Raw genomic sequence first — 27,552 nt, 5'->3', positions numbered from 1 at the left:
AAGTTAGTCCCAAGATTTAATGGGAGTTGTACCTCTATGTATTAGATTTTTATTTAAAAGGTATCCATATAATGTGCCCCCTGACACAGTGTATTTCTTGTGACTTTCCAAGACTAGCAATGAGTTTTAAAACCCAGATAGCAGGTGTGTTATTGCTCCTTGTCTTGTGAGTTTCCAAGACAGGCAGGGACAAATTCTCACATTTGTATCCATCATCTCAGTTCCTTCTGCACTTCTGGGGAGACCCGCTGATGACATGATGAATGGGAATATATGTGGCCTTGGCCACAAAGCTTTTCTTCTGATCTTCCTTCCTCCATTACATTTTTGGTTACCAGACTGAATGCTTCTTTTGAAAAAACAACACCAGACATTTCTTTTACAGTTTTGGTACTAAAGTGTTGTAACTAAAAGTAATAAATAAATAAATGTTCAAGACAAAGATGTGGATACTGGGGGAGAAGCATGGTGGGAGGTGTTGAGTTCATGCAGGGGAGGAAACCCTGCCCATACTATGGTTAACCATACCTCAAGCAGGAAAGAAAAAGTGGATGAAATCTCAGTATATTTAAGTCATGACAGGAAAAAGGAGTAGGGCTGTCATGGCCTGCCACGAGGAAGACTTGGAGGACTCGGAGGAGGACTTGGCTCCTCAGGTACAGAAGGAACCTGAGGCTATGCCAGGCCCCAGTTCTGTCCTGCCAGGTCCCAGCTCTGCTCTCCCAGCCCCAGTGGATTTGGCTCAGCCAGACCCTAGCTCTGTATGATCTTCTCCAGTGGAGCCTGGGGCTCAGCAGCCCAGCCTTGCCCCAGTAGAAGATCCAGACTTGGGAGACATAGAGCAGCAGAGCATTGAGATGCCTATCTTTAGCCAGAGGAGATCAGAAAGGGCGTGCCTGAGGCGTTCCAAGAGGCTTGCTGAGAAATGCTCATTAGCTACTCAGCAGCTGTGATAAGGGAGCTAGATATAAAACACCTGGGAGACGCTGAGCTCTGTTTGTCAGAGTCTGTTAGTTCTCATTCGTGAATGCTGCTTGATCTGCCTCCTGGCTTCCTAGACCTTTGACTGCCTTTGAATCCTTGACCATGGACTGGACACTTTGACCATCCCTGTGGCACTCTTGATCAAAGACTGGATTGGTAGTATTCCTCTCTGTAATCCTGAACTTTGGACTGGCTACTGGCTTATTCTATTGGGCATCGTTTGGCATTGTTGCTTGAGGAACTGCTTCTTGGCAGCTGGGTGTGGTTTTCTTTTGCTGAGCCGTCTCTTATCAGCTGTGTGAGTGTGTGTTGGCAGCATTCCCGGACAAGGACCAAGTGTTACAAAGCACTAAGTCCAGAAACAAAATAGCCTGCCATGTACTGGAATTCTTGGCCTATCTGAAGGATCCTTGAGATCAGCTTTAGGCAAACCACATTCAACAGTGGTAGGAAGGCTGCAAGAAAGTTATGTCGGAATATCAATGATTAATGTACGATGGGCTTTTACCTTAGTTTCCTAAAATAAATTGGGGTGGGAGGGTGTAATGACCCCAGATTTTCCTTAGTCGATTTTTTTTTTGCAGACTATGCATGCCACCATATAGTTGACATGACCCAGTTCTTGATGTTCCATTAATCTGGTCCTCATTTAAAAACCAATTTGCAGTCACTCACCACTTCCTTGGCGATAGTCACTCACCACTTCCTTGAAAACCCATTTGGCTGACTGTGTGTGAAGAGAGCAAGAGAGTGATGGAGGGAGGGAGACCATGAATGGAATAATGTAAGGTTGGAGTTCATTGGTGGAACTGAATTTCCCATGGTGCAAGGCAAAGGAAGTGTGAAATACTATTTTCAGAGAGATTATAGACAGATAGATAGATTTCTTTGAGAGGGGCCTTCCTCTCAGTCCTTCTAGAATCAGAAAACCATGTTTGGACACCTAAGGAATTAACACTTCCAAGACTTGGAACTCCTAAGTTGGCCTCCTCTCTCTTGTATTTCACCAGCAGGCAAAGAACTTTATATTCAGGCAGGCTTTTATAAACTGACTGGCCAGTTAGCTTTTAACAGATTATTGCCATAACTTTAAATTTATTTCAATTAAGTTGTTTAATACAATCATTTGTTCAATTTAGAACTAAAAGCATTTGGCCTCTTTTTATCTGTACTTCTTTTAATCTTTTAAAAGTTTTACATGTTCACAGTTGTGAATGATGTTAGCAATCAAATGCCTCTCTGCAACTTGAAGACTAGCAGAAGAGGGAGAAGGCTGGGATGTGTATTTTCCGCCTGCAGGAGATATTTTAAAAATAATATCTTACTTTAGTTTTTTTAGTTTATATCATAACATAATGACAAAAATGTCACAATCAAGAAAGAGGTGAACTGATCTGTGATTCTATGAAGGCAAATACTGGCGTAGGGTGATGTGAAAGGGAGAAGAAGGGCTGATTTGGAGTGGTGTTTGTGTGGCTACATTCCTTGAGTTTTCAGTCTTTGGTGTACTTTATACAAAATATTTTTAAATTCAGCAATATATAGTTGGTTGGGAAGAAATGCAGTGTGAAGAGTGAAAATCCACTCTACCACCTCATTCTGATAAATCTGCCATTGCTCCTTATTCTCTGTCCCATGATAATCTGCTTAAACTATTGGATAAAATAGATGAGACCTACCATAATTTGAGTCTGAGAGGAAAGTAGGGTCTTCCTTCCTTCTTTGTCACATATAAAGAAATGCACACAGCAAAATAGATTATTTGTGTAGTGGCAGAAATCCAGTACCAGTACTGAGAAAACATACCTCTTCGCCAGCATAGTTCTTCCTGATCTGACATCCCTCCAAGTGATAGCTTATTCCCCTTCCCTGAATGAGTAAGGGCAGCTAAAGGCTCCTTGACATAGAATAGTGATTACCAACAGGGTAGATATGAGAGCTGCCTGGTTGTTATTTCAGTGAGGAAAGTAAAGAAATTATAGTTGCCCCCTGCACATGAGTGGAAGCTTTTTCCTTATTCCTGGGTGCCTAAGGATGGCAGGATAGTTCACACTGCACCCAACAGCCAATCTGTGGCTGAAGGGATGATCTGTATCTGGGAGCATCTAGATTCCCTTCCACACCTGCCTAAAAGGCACTGCACTAGGAAGTACTGGAGACTTCCTTCTGTAACATCTTTAAATGGACTTACACTAGCACAACTGAGGCAATGTTAGCACAAGCTCCCTATAAGATTCTGGTGAACATATACTTATTCTAAAAGACTGGTGAGATAATATCTAGAATTATGAATTTTATCTGTGACTTGGGCTTAATCCCAGTACCTGCAAGTGTAAAACAAAAAAGCACCAGTTATCCAGTATATAGCACATTCACATGCTGCTGAGGTTCTGATTGGCAGGAGAAATTTGCTAAAATGTTCAAGCTGTGACAATGGAAAATCAAAATCAACTAAACTCTGATCATTCCATAATTCAAGACTGTGTACCATTTATGAAAAATGCTTTCTCATGTACATTCATTGATTGTAATAGTGAGCAAACTGCTCAAAATGCAGGACACTCAGTGTGAATAGACCTGTTGCTTGTGAGATGGAACATAAGGGAAGAAGCTATAGAATAGCTATTTATGCATTGCCAATAAAAGAAATGCATCATAAACAATTCCAAGAAGGAAGAAAAGTAGGAGCTATCTAAAGAAACCACACTGGATGTACAATACAAAGAACTTTAAGATGAGCTGAGGTTTATAAGAGACTTTTATAAGAAATGGAAGAAGTGGAAAACCACCAAAGAAGAATACAGATGAACAGTTAGAACTTGTGGGGGAGGGAAAGCTAGAGTCCAGAATGGAGTATTTGTTGTCGTTGCTGTCTGCTATGTTTGGAGCAAGAGGAAGAACAAAGAAATGACAGAGAAGATGAAAACATGCTAACAGGGAATAGAGAGAAGTCTGCACTATTTAATACCTTCTTTACCTTAGTCTTCCCTCCAAAAAGAAAGCAGTGCTATATCTGGTAAAACTAGAATGAACCATGCAATGAGGGAACTACAACCCAGTATAGGTAAAGAGGTAGTAAATGATTTTAAGTCTCCAAGACCAAATGAGCTACATCCAAGAGTACTAAAGGAACTTGCAGATGTAATATCAGAGCCACTATCAATCATCTTTGAGAATTCTTGGAAGACAGGAGATGTCCAGCCATGAGAGGAGGACAAATGTTTTCTTCATCTCCAAAAAGGGTTGAGGACCCAAGCAACTAACTGACCAGACAGATTGATGCCAATACTAGGAAAGGTTCTAGAACAAATCATTGAGCAGACAGTCTGCAGAATTAAAAAGTAATTAAGTGATTACTTAGGACAGCATGGGTTTCTCAAAAACAAGCAGTGCCAAACTAATCTTATCTTCCCCCCCCTCCCCAAAGAGTTACAAGCCTGGTAGGTCAGGAGAGTGTTGTGGATTTAGTATGTCTTGATTTCAGTAAGGCTTTGACAAGGTCTCCTATGATATGAAAGAGATCTAGGAGTCCAAGTAGACCATAAGTTGAACATGAGCCCACAATGCAATGCGGCAGCTAACAAGGCCAATGCGATTTTAGGCTGCATCAATAGAAGTATAGTGTCTAGATCAAGGGAAGTCATAGTGCCACTATATTCTGCTCTGGTCAGGCCCCACCTGGAATATTGTGTCCAGTTCTGGGCACCACAATTCAAAAAGGACATTGAGAAACTGGAGCGTGTCCAAAGGAGGGTGACTAAAATGGTGAAAGGTCTGGAAACCACGCCCTACGAGGAACGACTTAGGGAGCTGGGGATGTTTAGCCTGGAGAAGAGAAGATTAAGAGGTGATATGATAGCCCTGTTTAAATATCTGAAGGGATGTCATATTGAGGTGGGAGCAAGCTTGTTTTCTGCTGCTCCAGAGACTAGGACCCAAAGCAATGGATGCAAACTGCAGAAAAAGAGATTCCACCTCAACATTAGGAGGAACTTCCTGACAGTAAGGGCTGTTCGACAGTAGAACAAACTCCCCCGGAGTGTAGTGGAGTCTCCTTCATTGGAGGTCTTCAAGCAGAGGCTGGATGGCCATCTGTCGGGGATGCTTTGATTGTGATTTCCTGCATGGCAGGGGGTTGGACTGGATGGCCCTTGTGGTCTCTTCCAACTCTATGATTCTATGATTCTATGATTCTTTCAGGCAAGCTGGTGAACTGTGGGCTAGACAGGGTTACATTTAGTTGGATCTGTAATTGGTTGACAGCTCAACTCCAGATAGTACTCATCAATGGCTCCGCTTCATCCTGGAGAAAAGTGACTAGTGGGGTTCTATCGTGGGCCCAGTGTTATTTAACATTTTTATAAATGACTTAGATGTTGTAATAGAAAGCATGCTTATCGTATTTGCACTGAACATCAAAATTGGGGTGGGTGGATAGCTTGGAGAACAGGGCAAAAACTAACAAAATGAATTTCAACAGGAGTAAATGGAAGGGTACTAGATCTAAGCAGGAAAAATGAAACGTACAAATATAGGATGGGTGACACCTGGCTTGAAAGTATTACATGTGAAAAGGATCTAGGAGTCATAGTAAACTATAAAATAAGCATGAGTCAACAGGGTGATGCAGCAGCCAAAAAAGCCAATGCAATTCTGGACAGCATCAATGGCACTATAGTGTCCAAATAAAGGGAAGTATTGGACCACTCTAATCTGCTTTGGTCAGACCACATATAGGATACTTGGTCCAGTTCTGCGCACCACAGTTCAAGAAGGATATTGAAAAGCTGAAATATGTCCAGAGGATTGTGAACAAGATGAAACCAAGCCTAATGGGGAACAGCATAGAGAGCCGAATATGCTTAGCATGGAGAACAGAAGACTGAGAGATGATATGATAGCTATCTTTAAGTATCTGAAGGGTTGCCATGTAGAAGAGGAAGCAAGCTTATTTTCTGCTGTTCTGCAAACTAAAACACAAAGCAGTGGATTCAAATTCCAAGAAAAGAGATTCCACCTAAACATTCGGGAAAACGTCTTTATTGTAGGAATGGTCTGATAGTGTAATAGATTGCCTCAGTTGGTGGTGGACTCTCTCCATCTTTTAAAGTCTTTAAACAGATGTTGCATGGTTCTCTGTTAGGAGTGATTTAGTTGTGTATTCCTGCATGGTACCTTCCAACTCTGATTTTGTGATTCTCTAGAAAGGATGAAAGAGGATGCAGATTTGCACAAAATCAACACATGCTAATTTATATGCACATTGAGAAATATCCACTGCAGTTTAAATATTAATAAATACAATAAATCTCATCATAGTGGGACCATCGAACACTATGTCCTGTCTGCTGACTTAGATACTAGCTGTTAATGCCCAGCTTCAAAATTCTGCTCACTTGCTCTCTTCCCATGTTTCTTTTCCTTTAAACCAGACATGAACTGCATGGTGTTTCTGAGGAGATTATCACACTAGCCTCTTTGTGTCCTCTTTCCTACTGCAGTGATGCAATCAAAAATAAAATGGGAACAATCTAATTTTACAGAAGCCACCAGAGCACGTTCATTTGTGCAACCAAGGCTGTTGCTCCCATCGCGCTCCCTTCCTGTCTCATCCCTTAACCCCATCATCCCTCCCTTATGCCTTACCCAGCTTGCCTTTAGCTTATTTTTTCATGTTTTTTTTTGTGCAGTTCCGGAGATCTGCAGTCCCAATTTAAGTTTTTTAAAAGGACTTTTTGAAACTTCAAGGCTTCAGAGCTCTGGAATTGCACAAAAAACAGAGAATTAATAGCTTGCCCCCGTGAATGAAAAGGGACAGCTGGGGGATAGTGGCGTCATGCAATCAGGATCGCCAATGCTGCTTCCCTCCCAATGAAATCACAATTATAAAAATGTGTGTGATGATCTCCTGGGAGACATTTACAAATTGAGAATTCCCGGACCTTTAAATAGAGGCATGTCCTCAGTAAAACAGGACTCCTTAAGAAGTGAAACCACTCATGGGCTGTTAATTTCAGCTTTTGGGGAGAACATGACTTAGTGAATGTAATTTTATGCCCTTTTCTCCTAAGGTCACCCATTTAATGTCACTCTGGTTTTCTAGTGACGTGAAAGAGGGAACATATGCTGCAGAATTCTGAATGTCTAGTGGGAAAGCAAAACATCTGAAATTTCCAACATAACCAGTTCTTTTGACTTTTAAAGGAGCAATTAGGTGTACAATATTGATTGCTTTGCTGAATGGGCTGAAGGCTGCTCTCTGCATTATTGTTCACGTTGACTCCATGGATCTGTGTTCAACACAGTGAGAGACCTACTAAACGGAGAAAAATATTGATTCCTTTCATGAGCCTTTGTTTTCTTTCTCTCTCTCTCTCTCTTTAAAACATCTTTAATTTACCAGGGAAAAATAAAGACTTTGGGAAGTCACAAAGAGATTGAAGCCAGGTCTGCCTGGGACACTTTACTTAAGCATTAATTGGTTACATTTTCAGCCCCCTAAATTTATGTAATTAACATTGCCAGCAGAGGCCTGGGGGAAAATCCACTGAGAGTAGGGGGAAATGTATTTCTTTAGAAAGCATAATTATCGGATTGTTGAGAAATGTTAGCATGGAGTTCAAATTCAGAGACACACTGGAGGGGGAAAGGGTAGCTTAAATGTTATGGCAGTTAGAAATAAGGGTGGTAGCATTGCCATTTGTGTCCGTGAGTATGACTTCTGTTCTTTCTTCATCAATTGTAGAGCACATCTTACTCATGTCTGTTCTAATCCATCACAGACACCCAGAATAAGAAACATGATTTAGTATGGGTAAAGGTGTACCAGAGCAATCCTCCCAATAGTTTGTTAAGTTGTTTAATTTGTATTACGCATTTCTTCCAATATGGAACCCAAGGCAGCTCACAATGTAAGTTAAAACAAAATACAGTTATGGATTAAAAATAAGCTAAAAAGCAATTTAATAAACAATTGTATTAAAAGCATGACTTTAAAACAATTTAAAAGGCCATTTAAATATATCAATAAGGATTTTTAAAATCAGTACACCCCAGTTAAAAAAAAACTTTCCACAATGACCAGTTAACAGTGAAAGGTTTGGGTGGATGGGTCTTCACTTGCTGGATAAAAAAGGAGAGAAGAGGCCAACCTAACCTTCCATGGAAGCATGAGAACAGCCACCAAGAAGGCTGTCTCCCATGTCTTCACAAAATATGAGTATGATGGTAGTTGGAAAGCCTTCCCACAAATATCTTAAAACTCAGACAGGCTCATACTGGGAGAGAAGGTCTTTCAAATACTGGTCTAATAATCTTGTTTATATAGGGCTTTATAAATCATTTACCAAGATGGTAAAGGTCTAGAAACCAAGCACTATAAGTAATGGCTTAGACTGCTGGGCATGTTCGGCTTAGCAAAGAGAAGACTGAGAGGTGATATGATGGCCATATTTAAATAGCTGAAGGGAGGTCATGCAAAATACGTGTGAGCTTGTTTTCTGCAGCTCCTGAGATTAGAACCCAAACTAATGGTTTCAAATTACAAGAAAAGAGATTTCTCCTAAATGTTAGGAAGACATGTCTTGGTTGTAAGAGATGTTCAACAGTGGAAAGGACTGCCTCAGAAGCAGTGGACTCTCTCTTTTTTTGAAATCTTTTAATAAAGGTTGGGTGGCCATCTTTTGGGAGTGCTTCAGTTATGCATTCCTACATTGCAGGGGATAGGATTAGATGGTCCTTGTGTCCCCTTCTAATTATATGATTCTGTGAGAACCAGTACTTTAAACTGATTAAGATCCTTGGAGGAAGTCTGGAAAAGAACCACTAACTTATGAAGCTCTTTCAGCAGGGGAGTTAGATGTAATCAGCTCAACACATTGTGTTAAAGTTGTGATCTAACCGGCTGCAAACTTCCACATTCTGGACTACCAGCTCTGTTTGAGTAATCCCAAATGAGCAACAGAAAGAATGTGCCTTTCAGGCTTCTAAAGGCCTGCCATTTAAAGCTGGCAGATTTAGTGGGTCACCAGTTGTGTAGATTTTCCCTAAGCCTCTTCTTTCCAGAGAGCCTCTAGAGCAGTGCTGGCGAACCTATGGCACAGGTGCCAGAGGGGGCACTGAGAGCCCTCTCTGTGGGCACACGTGCCATCACCCCGGTACAGAGTTCGCCAGAGTTAGTACCTAGAAAGCCAGAGGAATGTGACACTTTGCAATAAATAAGTTGGTTTTCGGTTGCAGTTTGGGCACTCGGTCTCTAAAAGGTTCACCATCGCTGCTCTAGAGCACTAATATTGTGCTGGTGCAAAGGAAGGTGGTGCAATATTATTATTTTTAGCCCTACGACATTCTAAACTTACTATTTCCTCTGGTACATTTCTGCTATCTTCAGCTGTCTACATTTCTGCCACCCCAAGGCCTGGCTCCAGTCACATCGGCATGGCAATGTAGCTGTCAGGTTTAAGCATACTGTATATGTATATGCATGTGTTTTATCCATGTACTGTGTCTTACATAAACAGCCCACCAGTTACACCCTGCTACTTTGTTTTTAATTTCCCATCGTATTTCCTTCTACAGACTGTATTGATTTTCATAGTCTCACTGGTTCTTCAGCCCTTCTCAAAAATCATTACAACAGACTGTACCAATAAACTACAAAGAAATCAAGATGGAAGCTTTTACAAGCCTTTTGACAAAGTAAAAATGGGCCAGGAATGAAGGCTGGTTTGTTTTGAAAAGTGTAGACTTGTGGTTCTGTGTATAAATTTGTAGTATAATGGAAGATACTCAGAATGTTATGAATGATGGTGATGATGAGAGAGGTGTCTGGTCTGAAACACATAAGCAGAAGGATGTAGTGATAGGACATATTAACCCACCTCAGACTGATGGTGGACAGTTATACATTTTTAAATCCTTTCCTATTTGAAATACTCCCTGCCAACGTGGGGTGGTGTTGCTTTGTATTATATTTTTTTCATTTTTCTTCTCTTTTTCCCCTTTATTTTCTTTTTGTTTTAATATGTGGATGTAGTTATTATTGTTAATTAATAGTGTGTTTATTCATTAATAAAAATATATTTTAAAAATTTTAAAAGAAAGAAAGAAAAATACTCCCTGCCAACAGAAAATCAGCAGAGTATATAAAAGGCTGGCAGTTGGGAGATCCACTTTCCCCATTATATACTAGTTTTCTGTTTCCAAGGAGATTTGGTTTAAACACAAGGAACATTAAAAGTGCCCTCTTTCCATTGTAGCTGATCATTACAAGAACTATGATACTGGCACCTTGGTTTGCTTGTTTTCCTCTTCCTACCTCATCCTCATTAATTTTGTGTGGTATCTTTTTTATGATAAGCAGACAAGGACTTTGCTGTTTGTTATATATCTTCTGAAAGTCATTCTGGAAATCTTTTTAGTGGAAGAGCTGATAAAATTATGTAAAATTTATCAAAATAAATCAGTAGAATCCATGGCTTATAGTCTAGATAGTGGCACTTTCTATTTTAACGCTTCACTGCCACTGACCCAAGACATTTTACCAGCTAGGGACAAGATGACACCTTCTGAGGGTAGTAGGCAATCTTAGGGTTTATAGGGCATGCTGCATGGCACACCCAAGCCTATCCACCACCATCTGACTCCTCTTCCTGGCCTCCTAGCCATTGTCACCTGATACAAAAATAATGACCATGGAGGACCTACATATATTCAACCTGGACAATGAGGAAATCAAAAATAGTAAAGGAATCCTCATGCCTGGAATCAAACATCAACCAGGAAGGAGACTGCAGTCAAAAGATCAGAAGATGATTGGAATGGGAAGGGCAGCTATGAAAGAACTGGAAAAAATTCTAAATTGTAAAGATATAAATCTGAACACTAAAGTGAGGATCATCCATGTCACTTTATTCCCCATCACCATGGGTGGATGGTGAAGAAAACTGGATGGTGAAGAAAGGGGACAGGAAGAAAATCAACTCATCTGATAAGTGGTGCTGGAGGAGAGTGCTGAGGATACTGTGGACAGCTAAAAGGACAAACAGATGGGACCTTGAACAGATCAAGCATGATGTCTCCCTGGAAGCCAAGATGATCAAATTGAAGCCGATGTACTTTGGCCACAATATGAAAAGGCATGATTCATTAGACAAGACATTAGTGCTAGGAAAAGTGGAAGGTAATAGAAAAAGAGGAAGACCACACACCAGAAGGCTAGACTCAACTCAGGATGTAATGGGTATCAATTTACAGGATGTAAGCAGAGCAGAAGAGCATAGGTTTTTTTGGGAAATGTCTCATCCACAGGTTTGCCATGTGTCATGATCGACTTGAAGCCAGTTAAAAACAACAACAACAACTAACAAACAATTTGCTTAAGGATAAAGCCAGCCCAAGCAGCATCACAAACCATTGGTGACCAAGCCATGTGGTGGCTTTTCCTTCAGTTCCAGAAATTCTGTTTTGCTCACATTTTTTCCCTAAACAGCTGCTAGTGCCAGGTCATTCTCTACATGTGTTGTAAATCTATACCCTCCTAAAGTAAAAAAGAAAAGAAAATAAGTATTCTTGCTAGCAAGGAGAAACAAAATCCATGTCTCTGTCAACAGCAAATAGATACAATTAGAAGTCAGACTATTTGGGCATGTATAGACATGGGTTTTCAAAATATGGTGTTGGTGATTTCTTTGTTCTTCCATCATGTGCTATAAATAGGAGGATTTGGATATACTATCTGGGCAAAAAGGAACCCTGTGGAATAATAATCCTCATAAAATTCACCCTTGGTTAATTTAGGCAGGGCTCATGCTGATGCAACACATTGAAGACAACAAGATTGACTCTCTTTGACACACCAGCCCACAAGCCATGATAACCACCTTCTGTTAAAGGCAGAGGCAATTTTCTTGGCATTCTTCAGAATGCACAGCATGATTTCAGTTTAGAATATTGTGATGACTTCCTCCCATCTCCCGGGGGTAGTCATGTAGTCGATTGATGAATTTCTTAATTTATTCTGCCTAGCTATCCTGCAGCTTAATTAGTATTCCAGTTATCTTCTGCATTATGCCTAAGTGGAAGTATATTAAAATCCAATACTTAAGTACCTTTTTTTCTCACCGATATTTCATATTCATAAGGCTACCTTCTGAAGTGTGTGGATTCTTTTCTCGAATGGAAACCCAGGAAGCAACTTGCTAATGATCTTGCCATGTATTGGTTGGGGGACGGGGACTCTAAATATATAGACTTTCATTAATTTGAGGATTAGGGGCCTATTAAAATAGGCCTCTAATAGCAAAGGAAAGATCACGATTTGTAGGCTATTTGTAGCATAAATTGTTCTGTGTTGAACAATGTGGCAAGAATATGTCTGTAAGCATGTATATTATACAAGTATATTCTTTGGGCAATCATATTGAAAGGCTGTACTATAGTGATTGGTGTGCTCTCAGTTCTCTACATGTCTTTCGCCCTCTCCCTTCCTCAATACATCTCTAGTTTCATGTAATTCCTGCTGCTATTTCTTCATTGTCTGTTTACCTCCATTCCCTTTTCTCTCATCTCACCCTGACATTGTTTGATGTGGTTCAAAAGAGGCAGGGAAAGAGCTCTGCATGCTGCTTTGATTGTTCCTTTGATGATCTTTATCAAAGTCATTTGTTATAGAATAAAAAACTGATAGCAAAAAATTACACGAATCCGATAAGGGGACTACTGGGAATAGATGTGCATGACAAAAATGTCAGTACTACTATAGTATTATTATTATGAGGAGAAGGAGGGGGAGGCAGAATGGTGATGGGGCAGAACAAATGTATACAACCACTTTATCTGCTTCACTTTTTCCCACTGATTCCCAGAACCACTGTATCAGGTCGATTAGTTGAGAAGCAGTAACTGAACCCCCAAGATAACTTGGCAAATTTGATGACTAAGCAGAGAATTTGAACTTTGTTCTCTCTGTTGGGTCCTGCACTCTAACCATTACATTATGCTGGTTGTCTCTCAGGTCAGAGCTTACTATATAAAGGGTATAATAGCTGAAACACTGAGCCAGTGTGATGTAGTGGTTTGAGTACTGGACTATGACGCTGGAGTCTAGGGTTTGAATCTCAGCTCTGCCATGTAAAGCCACTGGTTGGCCTTGGGTAAGTCACACTCTCTTAGCTTCAGAGGATGGCAATGGCAAGCCCTCTTTGAAGAAATATTCCAAGAAAACTCCATGATACATTCACCTTAGGGTTGACATAAGTCGGAAATGACTTGATAGCACAGAACAACAGCTGAAACACTTTGGTAAGAAAAGAATGCAATAGCTAATGCACTCAGTTTGCATTCTCTGCAAATTAGGTACCCGTATCTGAGGATTGAAATATTGCAAACCTAATATTGAGGGATCAAACCGTCTATAGACAATACCACACTATACTGTTACAACACTATTATTCCACTTTTGCTAGTATGGCTGCCTCCCGTGGAATCCTGGTATTTGCAGTTTAGGGTTGATATAAGTCGGATATGACTAGATGGCACAGAACAACAGCTGAAACACTGTGGTAAGAAAAGAATGCAATAGCTAATGTGCTTAATTTGCATCCTCTGCAAATTAGGTGCCCATATCTGACTTCTCAGACCTCTTAGGCCTCACTGAACTACAAATCTCAGAATATCGCAGGAGGCAGCCATAGAAGGAAAACTGGAATGGCAGTGCTATAACAGTGCAGTATTCCCCATGATTATTTACTGAAATAATATTTACTTATTTAACTGCTTTATTTACTCTGCTACTATATGTTTGTGACAAGATTCAGTGGTACTAAAAGCATGAAAAACAACAACACATCATGCTCAAAATACGAACGTGACACAAAATATGATTTCAGCAAACCTGTTCCACTGTCAGCTATGCTCCTGAACAGTAAACCTGAGTGGTTTTCTTTCTTTGGAACAAAAAATTCCTGGAGAATTATTGTGCGACTTAGTAATATTTGCTTCATTCATAAATATATGAACCGGGAGTAGAGCAGGACAAATCCATTCCTATGCTAAACCTGCATCATGATGTTAAGTGTGCAAGTCCATCCAAAGATCCTTTAGCCAACCCCCCCTCCCTTTCCCCCTTCTCTCCTGTGGCTGATTCTCATTACATTCAAACTACAAATTGAATTCAACCATTTTCATAGCTCCTTCCACCCAAGGAGATAGAGGACTCATTCTACCACTTACAACTGAAAACGCAATTGTGCAGCAATTCCACCTTTTTATAAAAAACAGTAAGAAAGAGACATCATTTTCTCTAATAATAAAAAAAAAAGAATGGAAGGAATTTTAGGGGTGTAAATTGAAGATGTCAAACTCCTGTAAACCTCCATGTATGAGGCAGTGTAGATTTATATACAGCAAAAGCCTAATCTGAAAGGACTCCAAAAGGTTCTCTAGCCTTTGACGGTTATGAACAGAAAACCAAACATTAGGCAAAATGACTCCTGGCTATAAGAGAATTTCTCCTTTCATTAGTCCCCACTAGTGAAAGGTCTACTGATAATCCTGGCTCTAGAACAAGCCCCTTGTCTAACAAAAGACCTTCTCCCAGAATGTGTAAAAGAAGGCTTATTTTAATGATTAATGTAACTGTGCTTCTTGGAGGGTTCCCAAGACTGCAGGCAATATGTGGTGGGTGGCAGGCGACACTCTCACTTCCTTAACTCACGAATGTGTGTTGTGTGTGTGTGTGTTCATGCCTGCAAGTTGCCTTTCAGCTTGTTGACGCCATGAAATACATAGGGTTTTCCTAGGTAAGAAACACAAAGATATGGGTTTGCCAGTTCCTTTCCCTGAAATATGGCTTACAGCACCTTGTATTTGTTGGTGGTCTCCCATCCAACTACTAACCAGATCTGATCCTGCTTAGCTTCCATGATCAGACAGGATCTGGTTGTTTCAGCCATTCTCACACTGAATATGCTGAAGTGAAAATGAGACGTTAACTCTTCAGAGATACATGTCTGAGGTTGTGGGGAGAAATTGCTTAGGGGCTGAGCTTGAGCCCTGCTAAAAGAGAAGATAGACAACAGAGCACAAGCATCATCATAAATTGATGAATATCAGCATATACATTGCAGCCAAGGCATTTGCCTGTCCAAAAACCTGCAAATGCTCAGAAAATGTACATGAGATCCAAGAAAGTCTTCACACAAGTTTTATAAAAAGAAAAATGTTTTCACGTTACCTCTACTCACTTGAAAGCGGTTGGGTGGTTGGCTTGCTTTATGGCTGGTTATGTGATGCATAGAAAATAGAGCACAAGCATCATCATAAACTCATGAACATCAGCGCATAGATTGCAGCCCCAGCACCTCAACCTCAATAAAAGCAAGATATTCTCTGCCTCCAGGCAATCTAAAAGGAGATGAAACAAAAATAGCGGGGAAGGGGGGGGGGAAGCAAATAGTCTTCCAACAGGCCTGGTGGATCAACTTCTTCTGCTGCTGCCTCCTGAAATGTTCAGTAGTGGTAGCTGAGGGAGAAGCAGGGGTGTCTGGTGGATCTCATCTCACTGGAGCAGTGAGTCCACTCCAGGTTTTAGACTTCACTTTAAAGATGCTATCCAAGGAGCTGAACCCTGTTTCCAAAATAGCTTCAGCACCATGGATACCTCCTTTGAAATCTGAAGCTGGTGCTACCATGGGAGTCACCAGACATCAGAAGGACTGAGTCAAATACTCCTCCCCTCCCACTCTGTTTCTTTCCCTTTCTCAATTTCTCTCTCCCCTTAAATGTGTGGCCTCTTCTTCCCTGCCCCCATTTATCCTTGTGGTCTTTCTAAAAATAGAAGACTAGTGTTTAATGTGTCACATTTTGTGCTTGTAGCTATATGCATGCATAACCCTTTTTTTTTTGCTACTCCATGTCCAAAATTCTGCATAACCAGTGGATGTTCAATAATCTGATACTCGCACACATACAGAGTAAGCGAAAGAGAGAGAGAGAGAGAGAGAGAGAGAGAGAGAGAGAGAGAGAATTCCTTTGAAGTATGCGTTTGATTTCTGTGCTTTTAATTATTTTTCATCATGGTTCATGCCCTGAAGATATGAAACGATAGATACAGAGACAGAATAGAAATTACTAGCAGAGGCAGTATCTGAAGCAAGTGATCCTTTCATTGTCTAGGTGTGTTTTAATTATATTTTGTTCCATGGGACATTCCCCCCCACACACACACTTTTTGACAAAGCACAAAAATGTGAGATAATCAAGTGCAAATTGTGGGAAGATGATTGGTGATGATGATGATGATGGATGATAATATGAAAGTACAAATTCAACCATGGTATAATATGCTTTGTTTTGAATGTTAAGTTTAAAATGAACTTACTTTACTACTAATATTTCATTTTTAGAAATTAAAAACAGAGTTGTCATCTTTAAAACCTTCCCAGAATTGTAGTGTCATGAAATTTCCACTAATCATGGCAGACATGCAGACAATGAATGAAGAAACACATTGAGAGGGAATACACAGCCCATAGAATTTGCCATGATGTAAAGTGGGTATGGGAGAGAGACTGAAAAATGCTTTCTGCTGTGCTGTTTCATAGATCAGCCTATTCAGTTTAGGTGAATGTGGCCAATGGGGATTATGGAGAGTGTAGTCCAAACATGTGGAGGGCAACAGCTTGTGAAAGACAATCTGAATTCTGCTAGTTATCATGTAATGAATATAAAAATGAGTGATCATAGAAGAATACATGTGGAGCAGTTTGGAGTTATGATCTAGTGCAGTCCCATTCCATGGAGGAACATGGAATTTAAAGCATTCTGAGAGATGGTCATCCAACCTTTAGTTATGAACCCCCAGAGAGGTTAGAGATGGAGAAATGGCAAACCCACTACTTTCTGAGGGATTATCTTGCAATGTCAAACAGCTCTTACCATAAGGAACGCCTTCCTAGTCTTTAGATGGAATCTCTCTTCCTGTCATTTGAGTCTTACTGGAATGTCCTTCCATGGGAGGCAAGGCTGGCCCCTTTCCTGCTTGCCTTTTATTTCCCCCCTCACAAAGCTCAGTTTGAGGGGTTTTTTAAATTACTGTTGTAAAGGTAAAAAGCATCCATCAATTCTTTACTTTCAAGGAAAATTATTAATAAATATAAGATGATTATTTTTTAAAAAGACACTAAAATTCTAAACATGCTTGTTGGGAATTAAGGATGGTGGGACTTACTTCTGAGTAAGCATGCTTACGTTTGCAGTGTGCTACTCTCCCAGATCATAACCCATCTCATAAACTAAGCCAGGAGCCAAATACAGCTGCTTAAAAGGAGGTTTGGATTGTTTACTTGCATAGCATTCATAGTATCATTCAGGTAATTTTGTGGACCTTGTAGCTCCCAACAGCCCTAGCCAACATAGTCAATGACAAGGGAAGGTGGCTGAGAGCTGATGTGCAGCTCTGGTGTAACCATTAGAACTGCATTCTCAAGCATATGCTTTTCTAAAACACACGGGTCTTGTTGTGTGACTTCAAGTTATTTATGACTTATGGCAAATCAAACATGTTTTCTTGGAAAGATTTGTTCGGGTGTCTTTGCTGCCCTCTGAGGTTGGAAGAGTGTGACTTGCACAAGGTCACCCATTGGATTTCCACAGCCAAACAGGGATTCAAAGGCTGGTCTTCAGAGTTATATTCCATTACTGAAACCACTGCACCATGTTGGCTGGCTAAATGGCAAGTGTGCATAAACATGTGTGCTGACCCAAACACACTTGCCATTTAGCCAGCCAGCATGGTGCAGTGGTTTCAGTACTGGAACATAACTCTGAGTCATCAGAGTTCACCATTTTGAAATATCAGAGCTTGAGATGATTCTGGCCTGTCAACTCTAGCATGGGTTACTTGAAAATACAGCCCTAAGATTTCCATTACTGACTTCTTATTGACTTTTGCTTTTCTAGTGTTGATGGACCCTTTGGAATTAATCCCTTAGGATAGGACAGAGAGACACATAAGCCATGAGAGTTAACCTCATCTCTTATTATCTGCCTTTTGTACATTTATATACATTTGGCCAGAAGCCTATGAATGGCTTCTGGCCAAAGCAGCAGCTGCATTTTCATTTCCTTTGTACCTTGTTCATCCGAGTCATGAAAATTCTCATTCATGTAAACCTTTAATCCCTTTCTGAATCTTTCTTTGTGCCTTGCCTTGAGACATAGTAATGTTCCATTGCTTCATTATGTGCTTGGAAAAAAAATACTGGTTTTGGTCATCAGCTGTAGGCTTAACTAATTTTAACAATTTGGTATCCCTGTGTATGGGAGATTGAACAGATGCTTGTTATTCACCTTTTCTTCATGATTCAATATTCAATTTATCTATTTTGTTCCAGTTCTTGTTCACCCCCGGACTATACTTAATAAGCATTAATATACCAATCCTGAGTGGAGGTTGCAATCATTGCTTCTGTTAGCTGTCCTATGGAACTGTTTGCTGATTCCTGAGAATTTCTTTTATATGGTCTGTGTTTCAACAAGAGCAGAGGTGAACTGATGGCAGCCCATCCAGGATTTACATGCACAGCAAGTAAAATGCAATTTAAATCCTCAGATTAAAAGAAACCTCAAAATACAAATATATATATATATATATATATATATATATATATATATATAAATCAATAAATACATGCAAAAAGTACATACATGCTAACTGTCCTGATTCATCAGGAGGAAACCCCATTAATCCTTTGCTGACCCACTTTTTCAGCCACTTTTAAAATGTTCATGTTTCCCTATCCTTCTCCCAATTTACCCCTTTGTCTTCAACTTATTCTATTAGATGCAAACTGAGTTCAAAGTGGAAATGTAGTTTGCACTTAATTAACAAGGAGGCGAGGCAAGGAGAGGCAGCGACAAATCATGTTCCTTTTCAATAGGTTCAGACGAAACAAAATGCTGCAGCCTCTCCTACTTTCTGTGCATCCTCATTTATTACTTCTTCCCATCTATGCATGTCCTGTTTTTCATCTTTGAAATGCTGGAGGGTATGAAAGTACTAATATTAAACTATGAGTTAAAATATATTTTGCCAATGCTCAGGTCTGTGATGCTTCTCTTTCATTATCAGTATCTTCATGTTCCCTAGTTTCATTTTGAATAGTTTAGTTGACACATATTGCCATGGGATAAAAGGTTAAGAAGACTTTGTGAGTGTAAACTTTTTTTGGAGGAGGTTCATATGTTCAGTAATTTTGTCAGGCCCTCGTGAACAGGTAGATCTTCCAGTAAGTCTCTCTCTCACCTTCCAAGGCTCCATTCAAAACAAGATAGTAGTTTCCAATACCTAAAAGCATGCTGGGCCCATAACCTGATAAAGCGTGCAGTGGATAGAGATTCTGGTTAAAGAACAAAGATGCCAATGGTTCAGGCTTCATCCACACTGTGGAAATAGTCTCATTTGGCACCACCTTAACTAAAATGATTCAATGCTATAGGATTCTGGGAATTGTAGTTTTGTGAGATAGTTACTCTTCTCTGTCAGAGAACTCTGGTACCAGAACAAACTATAATTCCCAGAATTCTGTAGCACTGAGCCATGGCAGTTAAAGTGGTGTCAAACTGGTTTATTTCTGCAGTAATGATGCCACCTTAGAGAAACAACATTAAGGTTTCATTATAGGAACTCCGCTCTAAAGATAGGAAAATTACTCAGGGTGCTAATCTAATCTAGTTGAATTCTAGAAAACAGTTAAGAGGATCCTGGGAAGGGATGGAAAAAACATCCCTAGGAGTATCACTTTACATTACAGAGCAATCAGGATAGGTAGAGAAGCAGGGAGGGTACTTTGGGTCCCTTAAACTTTCTAACCCTATTACTACTACTTTCTATGAGGCATTCTCGACTCTTTGGTGCTAAGTGTTGTTGCACTTCCAACAAAAAAATTCAGATGGAAAGAGTCTCAGATACAAGAACTCATACCAACAAGGCCATGGCTAATGAAAATATCTAAAAGAAACAATTAAAACTTGTGATGTAATATGTCAAACACATATGGAAAAAATAATCCACAAATTCACAATCTTTTGTTAACACAGACATATTTAGGATTTTTTGCAGCTTTCATAGACTTTGTTTATATGGACCTCATCTCATTATGTATTTTTTTCAGATTGTGTTATAAGTAGATAGAGTTGTTTTCCATGTATGTTTACGGTCTATGTTATTAATAGATGAAATTCTATTTATACCTTTATCTCTATGAGTGCTGACCAATGTTTACTGGTTAGCTGCATGTCAAAAGGTGTAGCTGTGGGGCATTGCCCCATAACAATTCACCCCCCAATTAAATTTTCCTTCACCCCCAAAATTTCTAGCACTGTAGTAATATAAAAATTCAGTTGAGCATTTATATAATCTAGGCATCCAAAGAAAAGAGGCAGGCTAAGTGGCCATATTCATGGACGAGACTGAAGTGGATTTGAGTTACAAATTATGTTAGGAGTTCTTTATGTGTTTCCATGGCCTGTGTTGTAAATATTTGTGTTTACCATTTGTGCATATATTTTCATGTTGTTGACTCTTATTACAGAGGGTTTTTCTCCACTCATGTTTAATATTGTACATACTGCTTCAATTACAGGCAAATCTCAGTTAATGAAGTAGATGTGTTCCTGGGCATTACTTCTTTAACAGAAAATTGGATATTAGGGACAGAAATAACATGGAAAGAATAAAATTCAGAGACGTAGCTGTGTTAGTCAGGAAAATCAGTATGCAAAGGGAGACTAAATGAAAGATAGAAGTTGGTAGCACAAACTTTTGTAGACTTGAGCCTACTTTCTTGCAGCACCTTTGAGGCTATATGAAAGATAGAAGTTGGTAGCAGGAACTTTTGTAGACTTGACCCTACTTTCTTGAATTAAATCTACAAAAGCTTGTGTTAGCAGCTTCTTTTAGTCTCAAAGGTGCTGCAAGATCTCTTTGCATATGGAAAGAATAGGGATAAGCTCTTGCACCTTAAAAAAGGGAACAGATCAACATGTTTCAGCAAATTGTTTATTCAAAACTTGCAGTATACATATGTGAAATGAAACAAGCAGGTCAGGGAGGCCCCGCATAAGTGGACCCAAACATTTTGAATTTTCTACCTAAAATCTTCTCCAAAACTCTCTTATTATCTCCATTTTGGTAGCCACGCTTAGAATGTGTTTGCGAGGCAAGCTGCTCTGTTTTCCCCCTTTCTCTGTGTTTCACTTTTCATGCATGCTCAGGGATTCTGGAGACAACTGCTGTTTGTCTTTCTTCTTGTAGGCAGGGGCGTACAGCTACAGCAGAATCCTACTGCTTTCCAGCTCAATCTTTATTGCATTGTTTGCAGTAGATAGGCTGCTGCTACCGCACAATGAAAGTCCGTGTTTCTCTAGCCCTCCCTCACCATCTTCCCAATGCTAATGCTGCTAAAAGCTTCCAGCCAGGGACGTAGCCAAGGGGGGGGGGGGTCATTGGGGTCCAGACCCCCCCTTCCATTAGAAAAATGAATGGTGTGTGCTGCTGCACTGCCACGCCCAAGCCCCATTATAATGGTGGCACTTAGTCTGGACCCCCCTTCCTAAAATCCTGACTACATCCCTGTTCCAGCTGCAGATGGTGAGGGAAAAAAGAGGGATTGGGGCAGACATAGAAATACTTTGTAAAATGGAAATTCTTTTGTTAATGAATGTATGCCTGTATTTGTTTAAGATATTTTCATGTGTCATGTTTTTGTTTGGTATGACTTTTCAATACTTTCCATTTGGCATTGTTGGAGATAACTGTCTGCCATTAGGGAGGAAATGGACTTATCTGGCAAAGGTGGGGGGAACTACCTGCAGTTCAAATCTACAACATATTTCATTCAACCATTAAAGTTCAAAGGCACTTAAGAGAACATATTCATCAACTACAGGATAAACATTAATACTAGATACTTTGTGGTTTGTTTTTTGTATTTTTCATGTATTGTACCTTGTCTGGTTATTGAGTGGTCTAAAATTGCAATAACTGATAATATAAATAAATTAGGGCACCACTTTACAAGAGGCAGAGTGTTAGCCATAACAGCAGGTGGAATTGCCTGCCATGAATTCCATTTTTATTTCTGCTTAGTGACAGTATAAATCCAGTGAAAAATAAAGGAATCAGAAAATGCACCAGCCATTGGGAAGCACCACATATCGTAACAGACTTGGGTATCAGTGTGTACTAATGTTCCCAGTTGTCCCATCTTGTACAAGATATCCTGCGTTTGGGGTTCTAAATCTGGGTTCTGTTTAAGGTTGATATGGAATGCACCAAATCCCGTATCTGAGAGAGGATACCAGCCATGCTCTCAACAGATTGAACATCTGATTTCTATGCAACAACCAGGCCTTACATACCAGATGTTGGGGGGTCCAACTGCTGGAATTATAGCTGGCATGGTACCCTTCTTTCTCCTGCCTATCCAGCCAGGCTGGATTATTTTTTTTAAAAATGAAATGTATGAAAAAGAAAAGTCGATTCATACTTTTCTTCATTCCTCCCTCCTTGTTCTTCCCCACGGTCCCTGGCCTCCTCCATTCCCTACCTTCACACATTTGAAGGTGATATTTTGACTCACATAATTAAAATGAATGGCTGGCGAACTGTTACTTTTATTACTTAAATAAACTAACTAATAAAAAATCCTGAACATCAAATTTCTCACGGAAGTGCCTACTCTTATTATTATTATTATTATTAAACTTTATTTCTATAGCGCTGTAATTATACACAGCGCTGTACAAAGTCGGTAAAATTAGAAGTAAATAAAAGCCTGCCCAAGGCGTACATTCTAAGATAATAACAATTAAAAGAGGAATAGATAAAATTACCATATAGAAAGGAAAAAACAAAGTAAAAACATCAAATATCAAACAAATCACATCACATCAAATATTGTCAGACAGCCAGATAACAATCACAAATTCCCTGAGAACGCTTCCCTAAACAATATGGTTTTCAGCTCAGCTTTAAAGCTGGTTAGGGAAGTGATGAGCCGTGCATGCAGAGGAAGAAGGTTCCAGGAATGAGGGGCAGCTAGAGAGAAGGGACGGATCCGGGATGGGGCAGAGGAGATCCTGGGTTGAGAGAGGAGACTTTGGCTACCAGAGCGGAGAGTGCGAGTAGGGATGTAGGGAGAGAGAAGATCAGTTAAATAAAGAGGGGCCAGCCCATGCAGGGCTTTAAAGGTGAGTAGCAAAAGTTTGTACCTGATGCGGAAAGGAAGAGGGAGCCAGTGAAGGGAAGACAACAGAGGGGAGACATGATCATAACGGCGAGCGAGTGAAATAATGTGTGCAGCTGAATGCTGAACAGAAATTAATGGGTGGAGATGAGAGAGGGGAAGCCCTGCCAAGAGGAGGTTACAGTAGTCTAGTCGTGAGACCACTAGGGCATGGACCAGTGTCTTTGCGGTAGAAGCTGAGAGATATGGACGGATTTTGGCGATATTATAGAGAAAAAATCTACAGACTTTGGCTGTAGTCTGGATCTGTGGGATAAATGACAAAGAGGAGTCAAAGATGAAACCGAGACTGCGGGCTTCCTGGACCGGCTGGATCGAGATGTTATTGACGGAAATAGAAAAGGAATAGTGAAGGGTGGGCTTAGGAGGGAAAACAAGAAGCTCAGTCTTGGACATATTGAGCTTCAGACGCCGATGGTGCATCCAGTGGGAGACAGCTGTTAAACAGGATGACACTTGCTGCTCTAGCTCTGGTGAAAGATTAGGGGTGGAAAGGTACAGCTGGGTATCATCGGCGTAAAGATGGTAGGAGAAACCAAAAGAACTGATAAGTTTGCCAAGGGAGAGTGTGTATAAAGAGAACACACTCTTGAAAATGAAGTTTCTGCAAATTCTCACACCTCCATCAAACAGGTGCCAAATTCCAGAGCTCGTAAATACTTGACTGAGAGAAAACGTAAAATCCTATATGTTTAATGAACAGCAATGAGAGCTTTCATCATACCCCTACTTTCAAATTGAACATAGAGTTGTAGTGTCTAGAAGAAATCACTAGTACCACATGTAATGATTTTTGCTTATGTGTTTGCTTTGACTTTTCTAAAAGTATGATATAGCAAGTTTTTTTCCTTAAAATGCCTTTGTTCTTTTACAAGTATCAATGGTGTGTTAAACACCCTTTTAAAAATATCATTGCAGGTAAAGAAAGCTGTGCAGCAAGTAGGCTTTGGGAGGAAGAAGAGAGGATACAGAGATATCAACGAAATTGACATCAACATGAATGATCCTTTGTTTACAAAACAGTGGTACTTGGTAAGACATATTTAATCATTTTAAGGGAATTTTAACCAATTTTTTTCACATCAGAAAAACAACCCAAGAGGTCAGTGGTATTGAATTATTATTTCTGGTTGACTATTTACCTTGATTCCCCCCCCCCCAACCCCACCCTGCCGCCGCCATCAGTTAAACAGAACATTCATATGTTATCCTAATGAGGTAAGAGAAGATCCTGGACAAGTGACTTTATTTGCACTATGACAACCAGAATCCTTTATCCAGCACAGCCATTGGCCATAATGATTGTAGCAACCTAGGAGTTGTAGTTCAAAAGGGGAACTTTACTGAGCTCTGATTGGAGCAGCATTCCCAGAATTTTTTAAATACAGCTGAACCTCCACATCAACCTGCCACTTCGGTGTGGGGGGCATATTGCGGGGGGAAGTTAATACAGAAGCCACAAAACTATGATGTCTTTCCTTTCCACCTTCACATCAACCTGCCACCTCACTGTGTGGGGCATGTTGTGGGGAGAAGTTAGGTGATGTGAACTTTGCTGCCTCTCAAATCCTACTGACTAACTGCAGCCAGGGCAGGAGGTGAGATGGGGCCATTTTGCATATTGAATGGTGCCTCTTTCCTAAAGTTGTTTCTCTTCCTGTTGAAACCAACAGGAGGAATTTAACATATGTGCTATGTATGGGCCCAAATAGACAGGCCAAAATAAAGCCACTTCAGGTCACTGTGGAGGTATGCTGTTTAAATGATACATGCGTCCTAAGAAGCCGGAAGCCGCATCAAAGCCACATTCCAGTCCTAAGGACTAGAGTGCAGCTTTGATGCAGCTTCTGGCCTCTTAAGATGTGTGTGTCATTTAAGCACCATACCTCCAAAGCGACCCAAAGCAGCTTTATTTTGGCCTATCTGTTTGGGCCCTATGTGTGATTTGCTGCTTCAAGCATCTGCTCTAGGTTACAACATTTCTCATAAATACATTGACAGCTAAAGCCACACTCTTTGTTTGAAATGTAATTGTCTTTGAACTGAGGCCACAGCTGATGTAACTGTCATACCTACAGAAAACAGATGGGCCTGGATTTATGAGAGGCATGGGAAAAGAAGATACATAGTGCTTTCTACCATTTTTAAAAAAGTGTTGAGGCTCAAACCTATCCGGTTGCTACCTCCCCAGTGGAGTAGCATTTCATCTGTTCTTAGAGGTATCCATGTTGATTATGTGTATATAGTGACCAGCAGATGTACACAGCTTCACAAAGGTTAGAAACACCATAGTGCCCTCAGTGCTTGATGTTCCTTCTCTTTCACTGCACTTTTTTTTCTTTTCCCTTCTTTTATCCCCCTTCCCCATCTTTCTCTTCCTCTGTCCTGATGCTCATTCAGCCATTCTCACTGCACACTCACTTCACTTTACATAGTAGCAGGACTTTTTATCTCATTTGTCTAATTGTTAGGGGCCCTTCAGAAGGAAGCATACATGGCAGTGCCTAGAGGCTCTCTAGAGAAATGAGTTTTCTAGGTCTGCCTACAGCATCCTGCAAGTTTAAACACTCTTGGGCTGATTTAGTACCCAGGTCTGCCAAGTTTCAAGAGTCTGGGTTTCACAGTCTTCAGAGGCAGAGGAAGGCAGAGAAACACACATTATTATGGGAGATTATCATATCAGGGCCAATTCAGAAAAGAAAGAAAAACAAAATCTGAATGATTTTACACTTTCATGCAAAAGCACAAAAATTCTGTGATTGGTTTTTGCACATATTAGGCAATAAATCAACATTATTTGGGAACTGGTCATTGTGCACATGCCCTGTTTAAATGCTGAATTTCCTGGGCTGTTGCCAAGAAATGGGAAATATCACTGGCTGCAGCCCACAGCTGCTTCACAAGTGAAAGTTAGAATCATAGAATCATTGAATCGTAGAGTTGGAAGAGACCATAAGGGCCATCCAGTCCAACCCCTTGCCATGCAGGAAATCTCAATCAAAGCATACCCATCCAGCCTCTGCTTAAAGACCTCCAAAGAAGGAGACTCCACTACACTCCGAGGGAGTGTATTCCGCTGTTGAACAGCCCTTACTGTCAGGAAGTTCCTCCTAATGTTGGGGTGGAATCTCTTTTCCTGACACTTACATCCACTGTCCCTAAGTCGTTCCTCATAGGGCATGGTTTCCAGACCCTTCACCATTTTAGTCGCCCTCCTTTGGACACGTTCCAGTTTCTCAATGTCCTTTTTGAATTGTGGTGCCCAGAACTGGACACGGTATTCCAGATGAGGTCTGATCAGAGCAGAATAGAGTGGCACTATTACTTCTCTTGATCTAGACTCTATACTTTTATTGATGCAGCCTAAAATTGCATTGGCCCTTTTAGCTTCCGCATCACACTGTTGATTCATGTTCAACTTGTGGTCTACATGGACTCATAGATCCTTTTCACACATAGTCTTGTTCAGCCAGGTGCCCCCCATCCTTTATCTGTGCATTTTATTTTTCCACCCTAATTTCACTATCTTACATTTCTCCATGTCGAATTTCATTTTGTTAGTTTTGGCCCAGCTTTCTAGTCTATTCAGGTCATTTTGAATTTTGATCCTGTCCTCTGGAGTGTTAGCTATTCCTCTTCAGCGGGTTTTCCTTTAAATGGGAAATATCCCTGGCAGTGGCCCTCAGCTGCTTGAGAAGTACAAGTTTCCCAGCTGGTTTCCCTTTAAATGGGAAATATCCCTGGCTGCAGCCCACTGTTACTGCAATGAAAGTTTACCGGCTGGTGTGGCCCTTTTAAAATTGCCGGGTTTCTTAGCCAATATTGTGATTGAAGAACGATTGGCTTTCACATCCTTTCAATCATGCTTCAGTCATGGTATTGAGAAGGTTATTCATGGGATATCCTATGAATCGTTTGTTCCCTTTCGATTCCTTGCTCTTCCTGGGATAATGGCTGATTGAGCATGACATCATCTGAAAATCTTCAGTGCAATATCATGATTGTCCCAGGAGCATGCCTTTTAGAATCATAGAATCATAGAGTTGGAAGAGACCACAAGGGCCATCCAGTCCAACCCCCTGCCATGCAGGAAATCCAAATCAAAGCATTCCCGACAGATGGCCATCCAGCCTCCGTTTGAAGACCTCCAAGGAGGGAGACTCCACTACACTCCGAGGGAGTGTGTTCCACTGTCGAACAGCCCTTACTGTCAGGAAGTTCCTCCTAATGTTGAGGTGGAATCTCTTTTCCTGCAGCTTGC

At 40.5% G+C, this 27,552-nt stretch overlaps 1 protein-coding gene across 1 annotated transcript in view; it reads left to right on the top strand.

Annotated features, from left to right (window-relative positions):
• LOC149313510 (neuroendocrine convertase 2-like) overlaps window positions 1–27,552 on the top strand; it is a 142,940-nt gene that overhangs the window by 47,225 nt on the left and 68,163 nt on the right. The window contains exon 3 of the mRNA XM_089519225.1: window positions 24,210–24,323. Within this exon, the coding sequence (XP_089375351.1) occupies window positions 24,210–24,323 (114 nt within the window). The remainder of the gene's footprint in view (window positions 1–24,209; window positions 24,324–27,552) is intronic.

The sequence above is a fragment of the Sceloporus occidentalis genome, unplaced genomic scaffold, assembly GCF_023333645.1.
Source record: "Sceloporus occidentalis isolate IW3139 unplaced genomic scaffold, rSceOcc1.0.p SCAF_4, whole genome shotgun sequence".
Taxonomy (NCBI): Eukaryota; Metazoa; Chordata; class Lepidosauria; order Squamata; family Phrynosomatidae; genus Sceloporus; species Sceloporus occidentalis.
This window is presented reverse-complemented; position numbering and strand designations above follow the sequence as displayed.